Source organism: Saccostrea cucullata, unplaced genomic scaffold, assembly GCF_032062105.1.
Source record: "Saccostrea cucullata isolate Sc308-1 unplaced genomic scaffold, CSIRO_AGI_Scuc_v1 ctg632, whole genome shotgun sequence".
Lineage (NCBI taxonomy): Eukaryota > Metazoa > Mollusca > Bivalvia > Ostreida > Ostreidae > Saccostrea > Saccostrea cuccullata.
The window spans coordinates 339959-356003 of record NW_026929605.1 but is presented as its reverse complement, the minus strand read 5'-3'; the positions used below and the strand labels follow the sequence as shown (position 1 = coordinate 356003).

The 16045-nt window shown below is 32.5% G+C and overlaps 3 protein-coding genes across 3 annotated transcripts in view; 2 read left to right on the top strand and 1 right to left on the bottom strand.

Moving 5' to 3' along the window:
* Window positions 1-16045, bottom strand: part of LOC134281393 (collagen alpha-1(XXII) chain-like) — a 60446-nt gene that overhangs the window by 11837 nt on the left and 32564 nt on the right. Inside the window, exons 25-29 of the mRNA XM_062763859.1 lie at window positions 15070-15105; window positions 13641-13709; window positions 13255-13446; window positions 12884-12996; window positions 12501-12698 (exon numbers count right to left, since the gene is read on the bottom strand). Of these exons, the coding sequence (XP_062619843.1) occupies window positions 12501-12698; window positions 12884-12996; window positions 13255-13446; window positions 13641-13709; window positions 15070-15105 (608 nt within the window). The remainder of the gene's footprint in view (window positions 1-12500; window positions 12699-12883; window positions 12997-13254; window positions 13447-13640; window positions 13710-15069; window positions 15106-16045) is intronic.
* On the top strand, window positions 207-5954 carry LOC134281389 (uncharacterized). The gene is made up of 4 exons (XM_062763855.1): window positions 207-323; window positions 2253-2765; window positions 5064-5137; window positions 5418-5954. Exons 1-4 carry the CDS (start codon window positions 302-304, stop codon window positions 5952-5954), a joined length of 1146 nt encoding a protein of 381 aa, XP_062619839.1. The 5' UTR covers window positions 207-301.
* On the top strand, window positions 7114-9434 carry LOC134281398 (uncharacterized). Its single transcript, XM_062763864.1, has 5 exons — window positions 7114-7201; window positions 7325-7396; window positions 7491-7673; window positions 8084-8326; window positions 8426-9434. Exons 1-5 carry the CDS (start codon window positions 7150-7152, stop codon window positions 9085-9087), a joined length of 1212 nt encoding a protein of 403 aa, XP_062619848.1. The 5' UTR covers window positions 7114-7149; the 3' UTR covers window positions 9088-9434.

Below are 16045 nucleotides of genomic sequence, written 5' to 3'. Positions count from 1 at the left end.
TGTTGATATCTTACTACTTCCGTGTAAAAAAAAATAAAACTCGACTTGCACACTAAGAACTTGTTCCGGAATAATATTTCATATTTTCTAGAAAAATTCTAGCCTACTTTCGTTTTGGATAAAATGCGTAATAACATTGTAAATGAACTAGAATTTTTTAACTGGATATAATTTAATTAAAGTGATATTTATGTGATGACAGTATACCAGTTTTTGTAAATAGGGTCGCAAAATTGAATTTTCTCCTATTCTACAGTTTCCACTGCAGAGTTTCTGAACACAGCTGAACTGCCTGAAGAAAATGACCAGTCAACGAAATCAAAGTAAGGAAATTTCTTTGCTTCATTTTTTTTAGATCATTGGTAAGATACAAATAAATTTTTATTGATTAAAACAATCCAACAAGCTATATAGTCAAGTAAAACTTTTTTTTTTATAAATACGTATCTTGATTAATTATAATCCAAAAGGGTCTCAATAAACAAGTGGAAGTTGTAAAAACATTGAGAATGAGTAATAAACAAGAATGGATATGGGTTACCCCATATCCAAAGATATTCGACTTTTAGATTTAATATGTTAAACAGTGTTGAATGACTTTTAAAAAAAAAAAACTGCACTGTCTAGTTATGAACTTGTGTAAATTTTGCGATTCCGTAGCATTACGGTCACCCAGTCTCTTAAAAAACAGTACACATTACCTGTATCCGCAAGACCAGTTAGCCTTGGTCTACACACATGCGATGGAGTTGGCAAACGCATCTACCGAGCTCGGAGAGTTTTACGCGTTTTGTTTTGCCGAGAAGTAACGATGGCATTCAAAAGTTTTTTTCTTAATTAGATCAAATGAATACAAATTCTGATTAATAAATATTATACAATCCCGAATGTCACTTTAGAAATCTCCAGCCCAGTTCGGGTTTTGTTGCACATTTTATAGGTACCCTCCCTACAGTTTGTCTACACAAGTGCAGGAATCTGCTCAAGGATAGAAAATTCCGTGATTTAATATAACAGACACGTAGAATGATTAATTTTTTTCTCTAAGAGGAAACTATAAGATGATTAACGAACAATTAACATGATTATACTACAATTGTTGATATGGTACATGTATAATCAATTCATCGGTGAAAAAATATCAATCGAAGAATGACCTCGATATTCTCTGTTATCAAACATGTTAAAAAAAAAAGCTGAGGAGGGAGCGAGCGTAGGAATATTAATATTTTTTATTGGCATTTAGGGGGGAAAGTGATCTTTGGAGAAAAAATTTACATTAATTTTGGTTTCTTTTACGTATGACATACACAGCATTATTCTTATCATGAACAATAATGTTGTATCTACTTATCATGATGGAACTATTTTCGTCGGAACAATTTGTGTGAGTCGCCGCTGACTACAGTAATATATCTTGCATTAATAGTAAGCACTGATCGAATATATTAAAAAGTTACCCCCTTTCTAGGTCTAGCTGAGGACAGTGAGGTGCAACATGCATGGACAGGATCTTTATATGACATATCAGTATTTCAGCTATCTTGTCTGTCTATTTTACTTTTTAATAATTTTTTTTTTGATGTAACATGATCTGGTACAAAAAATTAAGGCCAAGGTCAAAGGTTGAAAGTCAAACATCAAGATCAAGGTCATGAGAAAAGAAAATATCAAAGTGGATTCTGAAGTCTTCACAATATTGATACAAGTAAAAATATGGAAGTCATATCGCTTACAGCAAAGGTTTAATTTGTTTTGAAACTGGTCAAATGAAAGGTCAAGGTCATGAAAGTAAAAAAGTGTACATTCCAGATATCTTTTCACTGAGGCAACTCACATGAAAAGGTGGTCAACCTTATTGTCAAGGTCATGAAGATTAGTTCCTCTGGAAAGTCTTTTCAGTCACAAGTATATGCACATATGAAAAATATGAAAGCTTTATCTGTATTTCCTGTTGCAAAAGTATTTCAAAAAGGTCATAGAGATAAAGACAGCATGAACATGATGAATAAATGATTTTTTTTTTTTTTTAAACTTGAATTTTGATGACTAAGTGTGTAGAATGTTAATATAAACAGCCATATCATTCTATTTCATTTCTTTCTTCTTGTTTCAAAGTTTTCAAAGTTGAATCAAGACATAAAACATAATGAATTATCACTTTTGATAAGAACTAGGTTTCCAGCCAATATTTTCCAATCAAGATGTATGTAAATTCATAGTGTTCATTAATATGAAAAATACGTTTATAGATGGGGGACCAAAAAGAGTGAAGACTAAGGTTCTTGCAAACTTAGATTATCCTGAAATCAACAATGCTTTGTTTCACACACTGAATGTTGCCAAGAGCATAAATCCAATTTTCTATGGGTTCTCCTGCCATGACAGAGGAGGGACTCTGGAAATGTATAGGACCAGAAACCAACCCATTCCAGGTTTGCCGGTTTGCTTCAATTCTATCCTGTGCCACTTTAAAGACAGATGTGCCAATACAAAAACCCAGATTTGCACCAGGACAACTACTTTTGGAATGTACGTCAAGCAAAAGTATGAGTGCATCATGCAGATTTTACGAGGATCCATAGTTTTTCAGCTTGAATTTCAGAATGCAGAAGGTTACCAGAGATATCTGAATGACTTCCATAATGGGACTTTGAAGCAGGAGATAATAGATTTCTTCAAGGACTGCTACAAGGATTTTGGTCTGGATCCAGATGACCTGGAGTTTAATGTCTCTTTAGAGGATTTGTCTGGAAATCCAGAAGGTAAGTAAAGGGAATCCAGAGGGTATGTAAAGGGAATCCAGAGGGTATATAAAGGGAATCCAGAGAGTAAGTAAAGAGAATCCAGAGGGTATGTAAAGGGAATCCAGAGGGTATGTAAAGGGAATCCAGAGGGTATATAAAGGGAATCCAGAGAGTAAGTAAAGAGAATCCAGAGGGTATGTAAAGGGAATTCAGAGGGTAAGTAAAGGGAATCCAGTGGGTAAGCAAAGGGAATTCAGAGGGTAAGTAAAGGGAATCCAGAGGGTAAGTAAAGGGAATCCAGAGGGTATGTAAAGGGAGTCCAGTGGGTATGTAAGGGGAATCCAGAGAGTAAGTAAAGGGAATCCAGAGGGTAAGTAAAGGGAATCCAGAGAGTAAGTAAAGGGAATCCAGAGGGTAAGTAAAGGGAATCCAGAGAGTAAGTAAAGGGAATCCAGAAGGTAAGTAAAGGGAATCCAGTGGGTATGTAAAGGGAATCCAGAGAGTAAGTAAAGGGAATCCAGAGAGTAAGTAAAGGGAATCCAGAGGGTATGTAAAGGGAATCCAGAGGGTAAGTAAAGGGAATCCAGAGAGTTAATAAAGGGAATCCAGAGGGTATGTAAAGGGAATCCAGAGAGTAAGTAAAGGGAATCCAGAGGGTATGTAAAGGGAATCTTGATGGTATGTAAAGGGAATCCAGAGGGTATGTAAAGGGAATCCAGAGGTTATATACAGCTCAACAAACTTTCTAAGCTCACATGGTTTTTCGCACAAATTAAGGTCACATTGTTTTAATGAAAAATTTCCATTTTCGAACTGCAGTACAATAACATAAGCCTTCATTATATTACATATATAATGTCAATCATAAATGTCTTTTAAAATTATTATTTTAAGTTTCCAAAGTGGATATTTTAAAGGGTAATTTAAAAAGAAATGGTAGAATAATTCGACTTTACGATTCACCGTAGGTTTTTACAAATTGTATAAATCGAGCTTTCCTTGATACCATGTAGATGAACATTTTTAATTTTCTTTTTCAAGGTGAGTATTTTTAAAAAATCTTCACTCATTAACCATTCTCCTCCTGGTTTTGTCGAAATGTAGCGTCGAAAAGGAATAACATTGCAGAAGGAAACAACATTTAAGGGTAGGATAATGAAGTATTGTTTATATTTTTTATAGTAAACTCTTTCTATGAAAAGGAAAATTCTTCTGCATTTACGGTTTGAAATTTTAAAATTTTGCATTGGGATGAATCCCTCATAATTCTAGATTTTAGAAGTTGACTCTGAAAAATTCCTTCTTATTAATGTAGAAAACAATCAAACAAATGAAAAATTCTATTACCACCCCGAGTTAAAGCGTCAAAATGTACAAAAAATACAAGTTACACACGCTGTGCTTTGCTCATGTCTACGTTTCTGCCAAGAGCTATTGCTTTCAAAAGAACGGATAAAAAGACAACTGAAATTGGAAAGAAACCACAAAAATTCAAATGAGAATAGTTGCTATTTCTCAGCAATGAATATATTATAGTTCTGCCTATTGATTTATGTGAATGATGTTTTAGTAAATGAAATAAAACTTAAATTATGTAAACAAATACTTTTAAAATGCATTTTGTTGTCTCGATACACAATATTACATCATAACAATGTGACCTTAATTTGTGCGAAAAACCATGTGAGCTTAGAAAGTTTGTTGAGCTGTACATGTATAAGGGGAATGCAGAGGGTATGTAAGAGGAATTCATAGAGTTTGTTAAAAGGAATCCAAAGGATTTGTAGAGGGAATCCAGAGTGGTATGTAAGAGGAATTTAGAGAGTATCTAAAAAGGAAGAGGATCTATCAATGGAAATTTAAAGAATACAGTGTATGTAAAGGGAATCCAGGGGGTATGTAAAGTGAACACAGAGGGTATGTAGGGGAAGTACTGATGTAAGGGAAATCTAGGATATTTAAAGGGAATCCAGAGGTAATGTGAAGGGAAATTTTAGCTTTAAAATTTTGCTATATCAAAAATGCAGTAAAAAGTACTCTTTGAAGTCTGTATTTTTGAACGCATTCAATATTTAAGTTGTTTTACATGTATTTATAAGAATATTTCACTTCATTTGATACTATTGAATGTGCTCTGTCCTCTAGATACTCAAGGACATTTGTATACCCATTCCAATTAACACAGATTTAAAACAAAAATGACTGGTGTGATATAAGAATTTATTTAAAGAATCTATTTATTTTATTGGAAACTTGAAATTAATCAGTACACCCAAAAGAAAATGTTTTTGAGTGATCACATTTTTTTTAAAACAGACAACAACAATCTGCCATTTTCTGACAGGAATCTGACAAGCCAGAATGAAAATACAGCAGCCCCTGGGGAGCAGGTATAAACAATATACATCACATTATATTGCCTGTATCTTCTTTATGTAAAGTTAAAATAATTTATAAAAGGAGTGTTTATAATCCATCTGACATAATTCATAATTATAGGGACAAATATCACTTTTGGTGCTACGGTGTAATCTTCTGTTGATAGTTTAAGGATCTTTTATGGTTGCTTGAGCAGCTTCATATCTAAACTTAATAATGATTTTAAGAGACTTTTCAAGACAATAATGAGAATGGAATAATTATCAATTTTTGTTTTTTATTATTATTCAGGTCATGGAAATATCTCCATCAGAACAGGCAGCAAGAAAGCAACATGATGATTTATTGGAGGAAATATCGAAAGAATTCCTCGGCGAAGATATTGAAAATGGTCAAAATCTACGGAAATTCAAGAAAAATGTCATGCACATGTTTCCAGAACTTGAAGTGGAAAGTCTGTCTGTTCCTGAAATTTTCAGTGTCCTTGATGACAAAGGTCACCTTAAGCCAGGATCTTATGATACTTTAGTGACTCTGGTCAAGGACATTGATTCAAGAATGGTTAACAGTATCAGAGCAACAGAGCAAATTATGTCTGAAGAGGCAGATTTAATGGAGGAAACAAATAATGAAGATAAAAGCAAGTTTGCAGGAGAACTAAGGGATGCCAGAGAGCCTAGAATGTCTGAAAGCACACCGGCTTCATCACAGTCAGCATCATCAGCTTCAGCACAGAAAGTTCCTAATGTTAAAGACCAATCTGAAGAAGAACCAAGTGGTACGTCTGCAGGCACATCCTCTGCACAGTCAGGTGAGGCTTATCTCTAATATGTAAATGTAATTTGTCAAGATCAAGGAACAAGCAGCTAAACAAACGTATGAACCCAAACAGATATTTAACAGATAAAAATCTTTTTCTGAGAACAGAAGGGATAAGATGCCTCAATGAAGCATTGTGACACATTAATATTAGTGCAGGAACTGTGTGCCAAAAAATGAGAGTTTTGTTAGTAAATTGTCATTAAAAGGCAGGGTTTCTTTGATTTGCCAATAAAAGTTTACCTGCCATGTTGGCCTATAAGGCCATAATGGCCGATTATCTTCTGTATCTTTAATTTTTCCTCCATTCAGATCCGATGGTTTTTCTCTAGGGGTACTGCCGATTCAATCAGCCAATGACATTTTGGTATAAATAGATCTTGACAAAATACTCATAATCCAAACCCAACTGCAAGGAGCATAAAGTAGTGATTGTTTAAAACAGTAATTATTTTTACCGCCATGATTGAATATGGGGCAGGCAAGGTTTTACTAAGGGAAAAAAATAGTCTAGGTAATCTTTAAACATAATTATACATTGAATATCATCAGAGATACTGTATTTTTGGATTACATTTTTAAAAATTGTAATCCCAAGAAATAAATTACATTTACATGTAATGAAAGGTGGGACATATATTAAATACATTGAATGGAATTTTAAAAAAAACAATTACCATTCTGTTTCAATATATTAATTTTGTTTCAAAGAAACAAAATAATATTTCCACCATATTAAAAGGAAAATTAATATACAAGTTTGAATATTTTATGTAATAAAATGACTATTTTGTAAAAGTCAATCTAGTTAGTTTAACTTTTCTATTGGCCTATAATTTTAGGAAGTTTAGGAAGAATGGCATAACTTTTCTGGTAAATATGCTAGTGTCCTGTAGGAAACCCTGAAAGGTGATTTAAAAATAATTTGGTACAGTTGTTGTCTAGTCAGGAGGCTATACTTTAAACTAGTTAAAATGTTGCAATTTCTAAGATTAAATGAGAATATTCTTTTTATTGTTGAAAATAATACAAATCATGAGCTTTTCTTCCATTACCTACCCGACCCGAGAAACCCGAAACCGAACCTCAAAAAATCAGAAAAAAATTTTGTACAGCAGCAGGCTATGTAGCAATTAACTGTTTTTATCAATTGTTGTGTGTGTGTAACAGTTTTAATGTTGGAGACATAACAGCTAGTGGAGGAATGGTGGCATTTGGAAATTCTGGTCGTGTTAGATGCAAGATAGAAAGTACCAGTATGTATGTTTTTTATAATTATTGTGTGGGTATATTATATTAATTGCTGTATTAGGCTGTAAATATATTTTTTTATTCAAGATATTCCTATACATAATCAGGTATCTTTTTTGCTTCTTTAGGTAAACGAGACAGATCTAAAACAGATGATGAAGGACAAAAATCCCCAAAACGTGGAAAAATTGACTTTGGAAGTAAGTACACATTATTTACATTAAGCCATTGTCAAATGAATATGATCAGCTTATTTGTAAGTGAACATTTCTATTTATTTTTTTTTTGTAACAGCTTCCTCAGCGGAATTCAGAAAGGAAAGAGATGACAGTCTGAGGGGGAAAGAACTGAAGAATTTTTACTCTGAATGGGACAAAAGTGTGGGGCATTTATTGTGTGGGGCTAAGACGGGGACTGCATTCAGGGTCGGGGACAGCTACCTGATGACAGCCTATCACATCATCAAGGAGGCAGTGGGTGAGTTAGAGGCAGACTTTATAGGGCATGTGAAATGTAGTTTAAAACATATATGTATTTACTTATTCCCTTATAATTTATGAATTCCAGTGACTGAGGACCTTTAAGTGACTTTTGTAATGCTTAATGATGCAGTATGCCACTTTTACATCAAATTTTGAGGAAAAAACATTGAAAACCATATTTTTGTATTTTTTTCTTTGAATATTTAATTAACATAAGGATTTTCTTCATTTGACGTGTTTTCAAAACTTCTGCACTGAGCACATATAGAACATGCATCCTTTGAAAATTATTATCACTGGATGAAGGACTTGGAAAGGTTCATATGTATGATGCTTATGACCTTAAAATGATCAATTTGCCAAAATTATATGAACCAAGTCAATATACTTGATTAAAATTTTCAGTTTGGTACCTTGACACCATTATAACAAAGGCCTTAAGTGACCCAAATCGTGTGAACTGTTGTACACAATTACTGGAAAATTTGAGGAAATTGGGAACAGATATTGAGATGGCCAGTTATGGAACAGACATTGAGAAGAAGATAGAAAATGGGATTAAGAAATGGGCAGAAAAGAATATTGACAGCATTAACTTCAGCAGATTATTAGATGTTCTAGGAGATTCAGGATTCTCCCTAGCAAAGGGTAATGAATTCTTTTATAAGTACACTACCTAATATATACATGCACATGAGATACTAATAACAAATTTGTAATAAATGATATATACTTCATTCTTTATAGTCCAAGCTTCAAAAGAAATCACACAAAACCGTATGTCTGTGGTTTTTGGTCGATTGAGTGAACAAGAGGATGTTCTACCATACCCCCTAAAGCTTGATGTACCTTTCTACAGTAGTAGTGATGATGTAGCCATCCTGGAAGTTGACTGGACAAGCTTACCTAAACCATTCAGCCTGCAGAGATCCAACACACCACCCAAATCAGTTCATATCATTGGCTATCCAGATTCTCACAAGAGCGAACAAATCCTTGATCCCCACTGTCCTCTGATTTCATTGGCTGAAGCCAAGTCGACTTGTCAAAGAGCAGTTGATTGGTGGAGGAATGCTTACCCAAGAGAAAATGTTGAAGATTTTAGAAATGCTTATGGTTCAGCATTCAGGGGAAAAGGAAAAGTACTGTTCCACTGCTCAGAATCTACTGCCCATGGTGCATCTGGTAGCCCTGGTTTAATACAAATGCATGAAGAGAAACCAGTTGTGTGTTTGATGCTACAACAAGGCTTCCCATCCTTTGTGTACGAGCAAGAACACCAAGATTTACTGAAGACAGTTCCAAAGCAGTTTCTTATTGAAAGTGGTATCAGCATGTCGAGAGTATACGAGATTCTTTCCGACAAGCCACACTTGCAGACCTTACGCAATAACATTTTTCACACTTGACAGTACGTGAACATGCAAAGCATTATATCGATACTTGTGAGAAAAATGTAACATTGAAAATCAAGGATTCCATATCCAGATATTTCTATTGATTTTTTTCTTCGATACCAATTTGAAATTGTCTATATTGATAACTGTTTATACGCATAGTGCATGTACTAGTATGTTAAATTATACATGTGTATTTATTTATTGTTTTAAAGATCAATTTTACAATTTATGCGTTTTTTTGTGCAAAACATGAATTTAAAAAATAATATAGTGCATACATCATTTTATTCTTACATGTATAACTGCTCCTTGTTTTAAATCTAATTTTTTTTAAAGAAATAAAGCTTCTATTCATAGTATGGAATTCTTATGGTTTGAAGTTGATGTTTCTTTACCAGATGGGGGGAGGGGTATGACTTGTAACAATTTCCGATACCTGACCACTTATATCCCAAGACTAGGATACATGTAGTGTGACTTAAGTGGATCTTCCATGATTGCGTCCCAAACACCCAAATGCAACAAATTTAAGGTTTGATGGCCCAAAGAATTGGGGTATAAGCTGAAACAAGTCCAATTGCAGAAATTGTCCTGCAAGTGTAGGTTACTTTGGTGCATTTCAAAATGAGGTCAAGCTATACCCCCTGTTCAAGAGTTGGTGTTCTGGTTAAATTTTTATGGGCATGTCCTTGGTCAAGAAAGTATATAAAACCAAGGCTGGACCAAAGCATTTAAGGATACTGGTATGCACTAAGTAAATGTACTTCACTTGCTTAAGATCCTGGGTCAGACCTACATTTATCAGATGAGTGACCGCGGGTTCAAGTTTTGTTTTTGTTTTGTCATGTCTAGTCCAAATGAGGTAACAATTAAGTCCTTTAATGACCAAACTTGAATGAATGATGCATTTCAGGATGAATAGTATTAAGCAGTGTTTCGGTCCAAGTCTAAGTAACTATATGCCTGGATCAAACCTGCACGAATGATACATCTAGGAATGCACACTACCAGACTTGCTTTGGATTCTACATCTGAACCACATTTTCTGGATTACTTGAAAAGGTTTTATGTTACAGAGTAGGTCCATTCCCAAATTATTGGAAACCCTACCTGGACCAAATGCATTACCAAGTTGTCAGATGCTAAATATGACAATTATATTTTCGTAGTGAACAGGTTCAAAGCTTTTAAGCAGGTTCCTTCCAGGGTAATTATAAGCCTGGAGGTGACCAAACTTCCAAGGATATTGATTGGATTTACATTTCCATATTTGCTTCTAATGTTGGATCTGACCTACATTTTGAAGCAGGTCCATTCATTTTTATTCACAATTTTGGAGGAGGCATTCTTGCTCACCAAGTCTCTGCACTTAGTTTGTCTGGATAGGGACAAGTTTCAGAATTTTAACTATGATCAAATGCAGAATTCTTTCATCAGCAATAATTTCAGCAAGTGGTATCGGAATTGATTTGGCCAGGATTAAGAATCCATTTGTTAATGTATGTGTAAAATCCTCTATAATCTCTCTGTCTCATTATCACAAGAAGATGCAGACTTGAATATTATTAAAAGCTTTTATTATGTATATTTGTCATGAAGTGATTAGCAGAGATACATGTAACTGGCACAGAATTTAGGCTTTTAATAGGGAAAAATACAAATATAGTACATGTATCAATGTAAGATATTCATTTAAAAATCTGTTTACATACTTTCATAATATAAATCAAAATCCAAACTATAGTAGTAATTTTACCTTGCTGAATTTGCAATATATGATTATATAAAGCAACTTTGAAGCATTTAGGTACCTTTTCAATATTTGAAAAAAATGGAGATTTACTGTTTTCACAAATTCACTAGCTCGATCATTAGTCATTAAAATTCTTGAAAGAAATTTCTTTTCACCATTTCAACATAGGATATATAAAGACAAAGCTAACATATGTTTGCATTTTACACTTAAACAAAAATGAAACAATTTTTTATGACAAACAGTACACCAACTTTAATGCTTGTAATATATAGGGTATATTGTAACATTTCAGAATGCAATACTGTTCATAAACAAAGCATCTAAAAACTAAATGCATATGTCTGAAGATCAAACAAACATTTACAACAACTAAATGCCCAACAAATATTTTATCATTAAAAAAAAGCACTCAAAATCTTTTCAAAAATCACTTATTTGTTCTTTTTTTTTTAAAATCATTTGGTTAAAAAAATTTATCTAAGATACCCAAAAATTCTTTTCTTTACTCAACATATTTTTCATCTTTATCTTCTGCAGCAGCCAAGATTATCTATTTTAATTGTTATATAAAACAAGTAAACACAATGATTTCACACCACTCAAACATTCTGCACTTGACCAGGGCACACAATAGTGTCTACATATTACATATTTGACAATACAATGAATGATATATGGGGTACTACTGAATACTTTGTAGAGTAAAAACAATCAAATGTAAAATGTGATTTTCATACAAAATACAACCTTTCTGAGCATTTAAGCACTTTTTTCTTAATAATGAAGTGACTTAACTTTACTTATATATATCATAAAGCTAGTATTCCATGTATTTTGTTCAGAAATTTGGGTATTCAAATAACAAAGCATGTACAATATTTTCAAGCATATTAAAAACCGTAAGTTACATGCAAGAGTAAATAGCTTGAGGCCAACAAAAGTTATCTATTTACAATACTTAAGAAACATCTGGATATCTTTATATGATGAGAGTAAACCTATCTGAATGTTACAATTTTGACTTTTTAAGTATACAGTTGTATAAATGCTTTGAAGGTTGAAATTTTTTTTTCACCAATCAATCATCATACACATTAGATGAGGACATAGAACTGGTACAAGTAATCTGGCATAAATAATCTACAACAATATGTTATTGGTTTAGAGTCATCGGAGGACATTCATTTGGTGTTGGTAAATTATGGGAATCAGCTACTTCTATATGCACACAACAGTGTAAAAAGTTACTACAGAACAATTTTGATCTACAGCCACTGATTTCTTAAGAAGAAAATACATCTAGAAATTCTAACTTTTTCTAATTAACAGAGAAAAATGACTACATCATTACGGTTAAATCTGGTACAATAATAAAAAGTATATTTTAAAATCTTGTCATTCTTTGGTGGGTGATTAATATTTGTTCCAAAGTAATATCACAGCTGTCTAGTTGGATTACTATCCATGTTAAAAAAAAAAATCAAAATTTCTCATTTTTGTTCACATATAAAAATACTGACCAAAGAAATGAAAGTGGCTAAATTCTTTACAAATATATACTAAAATGGTTAAAAAAAATTGTAGAAGGTTATAAGAATGAAAAATATAAAATGTACAATTATAGCAACAATAACATGGCACTTTTTAATTGTAAGGTTTTTTCGGAGTCTTTGGTAAAACCTCAATACACAACACAACGAGTTGTTTTCTACAGCTGGCCTCGTTCATGTCCACTAATTTTCCGTCCCGGAGAGAACCGGCGTAGCCTACACGACTGGAACTGTCTGACCGCCAATCAGAGCATTCCTTGTCGTTCATCTTGTTTCCGTTGCTGTCAGCACCATGCCATACCATCTTCTCTGGCCTGGTAATAAATGGATTGTCATTATTTTCATTTCTTTTTTCCAACAACAAATACAAACATTATCTTTGAAAATCCAATATTTTAGCTGTCTTAAAAAATCCCCTTTTAAATGATATCTGTTTTTTAAAAAAAAGAAGGCAATACATGTATTAGCCATAAACTTTCCAAATTGTCAACTGTCATACCATTTTGGACTTGACATTACATCCTCTCCATCAAATGTGTAGATCCTGACATTTCTGTTAAATCGTCCTCCAGTCTTTAGCAGTTCATTGAAAGAACTGAAGATTATTGTATCCTACAAACAAATGGCAAAACTTTTACCTTCCTCCACAACATAAAAAAATTCCATACTCATTTAAAGAACTAACAATTATTGTATCACATAAATACACTGTAAATCTCAATCTTTTTACCTTAATTACTCCAACAACTGAATATTTAATGTGTACAAGCAAACTTTTATATATATATGTGAATTTTAAATTTTTTACCATTTCTCAGACACTGTCTTTTTTTATTTTAAATAATTTGAAATTATATTTTTATAACTTACGTTTTTGTTGACAATAGGAATATTTTTGTCGGACACGATGGAATACAGGTTCTGGGTCTTGGAAGCCAGGAAGGCCCTAAAGGTTCGTCCATGCATCCCCGAGTAGTAAGCCTCCTTGTAACAAGCATAGTCAGCTCCCGTCAAGCCCCGTAGTTTTCCCGATTTGGGAGCATTCAGGGCGTACATGTACAACTATAAAACAGAACATCACGTTAAACATTCATTTGTATAGATAATCCATGTCATTAAGGTTATGCGATTCTTAAAAACAATAAGATTTCCCACGCCCTTTTCACAAAGTTCGTCAGTGTCATTAAGGTTATGTGATTCTTACAAACAATATTTTTCTGATGACTTTTAGGATTATTTTTAGCAGTCATATTTACCCTGGGTTGATCTGCCTGCATTACACTGTCAGGTCCAGGAAGTGGAATAGGCTTGGGTGTAGAAGCAGGCTGTAAAAATTAAACAGAATACATAATTATTAATACATAATAAATTTTCTGCATATGAAAAGTTTGCATCTCAAATATACACAACAAACTAAAATGTTAACATTGTGTATGCTTTTTTTCCTACTAGCAATGATGTATTGTACACAATGAAATTAATGAATAATACAAAATACAATGTATGCTTATCATGTACGATATATTTTAAATATTTTATCTCACTGAATGGGCACAAAATTACAATTTTTTTCTCATATTATACCTATCTCATTACATGTGTATTTTTGTTTTGTTTTAGTAAATGACAAAAGTCTAAAGAAAATGCATGCACAGAAAAGTAGTCACAGTAAGATTAATAGCCTTTCGTACAAATGTCTGCAAAAAAATATTAGATTAGCAAGCTTATTATTGTAAGTGGCACTGAAAAATGATTGTCTGATACACTGTCTGGCAATAAACTGCTGTGCAAAAATAAGCAAAAAAGAAACAAAAGCTACCAAAACCTAGACTGCATGTACATGAAATCATTCATATCTTTCTAGTGCTGCAGTGTTTCAGAGTTTAACTATTTCTGTAAATTAAAAAAATATCTGTGTTTGGAGGGAGAATGTGACTTTGTAGATAAAATGTGTTAGCATGACAAACATATAAATTTTGTTGGCACAGTTGCATTAGGATTTCTAATATTAATACAGTAAGAACAGGGGTAAGGATCTGGAGATCCTTTGTTAGTATCTAAGGTACTAGATTTGGTAATTTTTACAAACCGAGGTACTAGTGATTGTACTAGTAGTAGTGGAAGAATTTTCTGTAAGCTAGAAGGAAGAGATGGATTGTCCATGTTAAAGTCTTAAAAACAACACTTCTTTCACTCTTTATACACTTGTCAATGAAGCCTGTCTTTGTTTCATATTAAATATACAAGGTTCATGTTATCGTACGTTATTGAATGTGAATTATTTTAGAAAGAAGAGAGCAGCTGCTTTGATTCAGTAGTACACTTGTCATTTTTGAAATTTTATGATTTTTGAAAACACAAATATGATGGAATCAATTTCATGTACTTAACAAATAGATCTACTTCAAAGTAATAAAGATAATCAATATTACAAGTCGATCAATTGAATCTATAGTACCAGTACAACTGGGTGTGAATTGTCACAAGTAGTTCATTATATACTGATTTTGTACAGTCTTCAAAGCTCCTTCTGTAATCAATATATTTCAATGATTTCTATGATAATTTATACAGTTAATCAGCTGTATACATGAATGTGAACATTAAAATTATTAAGCTCTCAGCATTGAAAATTATTAAGCTGCCGTGGCAAGCAGATTTCCATCTCTTAATTCTGACACTTACCTTTTCTGCAGGAAGTCTGATTATGTTGGAGCTCATCTAAAACAGAAATTTTGCTCAATCATATATGACCAATAAAGGAAAGTCATTGACCCTCATAATATTTTCAATCTACTTATCCTGTCATTAAGATCTTTGAAATTTCAATTAAGAAAGTTGTATAAAAATATTTCTCTAAAATAAATTTTTTTTTTTAGTTTTATCTCCTAATGTTTGGCATTTACAACTGTGGCATAATACTACAGAATATATGATTTTTTAGTAATAAAAATACAATAATACTGATATATTTTACTGACATTTATAAGGTTTTTTTCAAAAAATGATTTTAAAAAACATACATTTCACAATTATTTCCGTACTAGTTTTCAACTCCCTACAAAACTATAATGAAAGCAGTAAAAGCAGATTGTGAGAGAATAATTTCTCAAATTTTATTTCCCCTAAATTATCTGTGCAATGCAAGACTCTTTTCTTCATCTTGAATTATACATATATTTTTTGAACAATAACATGCTTACAGATATACCTGTGCATTAATTTTCAATGTAACCAAATGAAATAGAAAGCTTGTGATACACGTATCATATTGTATGAAAAAATGAAATTCAACTGACCAGTATGTCAATATTTAATAATTTTGCTTTTTCTTATTTAATCATTCAATTTTCTTTCATAAACAACTTTGAATATTTATACCTTAATTCAACACATATGCAACTAGAAAACTGACCAGTCAGCAAGGGCCCCGCCATGGGGTAGAATTAAAAGGGTGCAGCTTACAGAATGATTAATAAATGTACGAAGAATAAGCAACAGCAACTGTATTCTTAAAATTTCAAGATAATTTCTGAATATTCAAAAACCTGAAAATAATATCCTTGTATTTACATTAGGCAGTAAAGAACAACTTAATATTAATAACTTTATATTTAAACAATTATGAAGCTTGTGTTATATAAAATGCCAGCCTTCAATA

Bases quoted from the DNA above. Each gene is read 5' to 3' on its own strand.
- LOC134281389 (XM_062763855.1), top strand. From the start codon at position 302: ATGACCAGTCAACGAAATCAAA. The intron at 2,766-5,063 runs GTAAGTAAAGGG...TTTTTAAAACAG, and splicing joins TTTGTCTGGAAATCCAGAAG to ACAACAACAATCTGCCATTT. The intron at 5,138-5,417 runs GTATAAACAATA...ATTATTATTCAG, and splicing joins CAGCAGCCCCTGGGGAGCAG to GTCATGGAAATATCTCCATC.
- LOC134281398 (XM_062763864.1), top strand. From the start codon at position 7,150: ATGGTGGCATTTGGAAATTCTGGTCGTGTTAGATGCAAGATAGAAAGT. The intron at 7,202-7,324 runs GTATGTATGTTT...TTGCTTCTTTAG, and splicing joins ATGCAAGATAGAAAGTACCA to GTAAACGAGACAGATCTAAA. The intron at 7,397-7,490 runs GTAAGTACACAT...TTTTTGTAACAG, and splicing joins TGGAAAAATTGACTTTGGAA to CTTCCTCAGCGGAATTCAGA.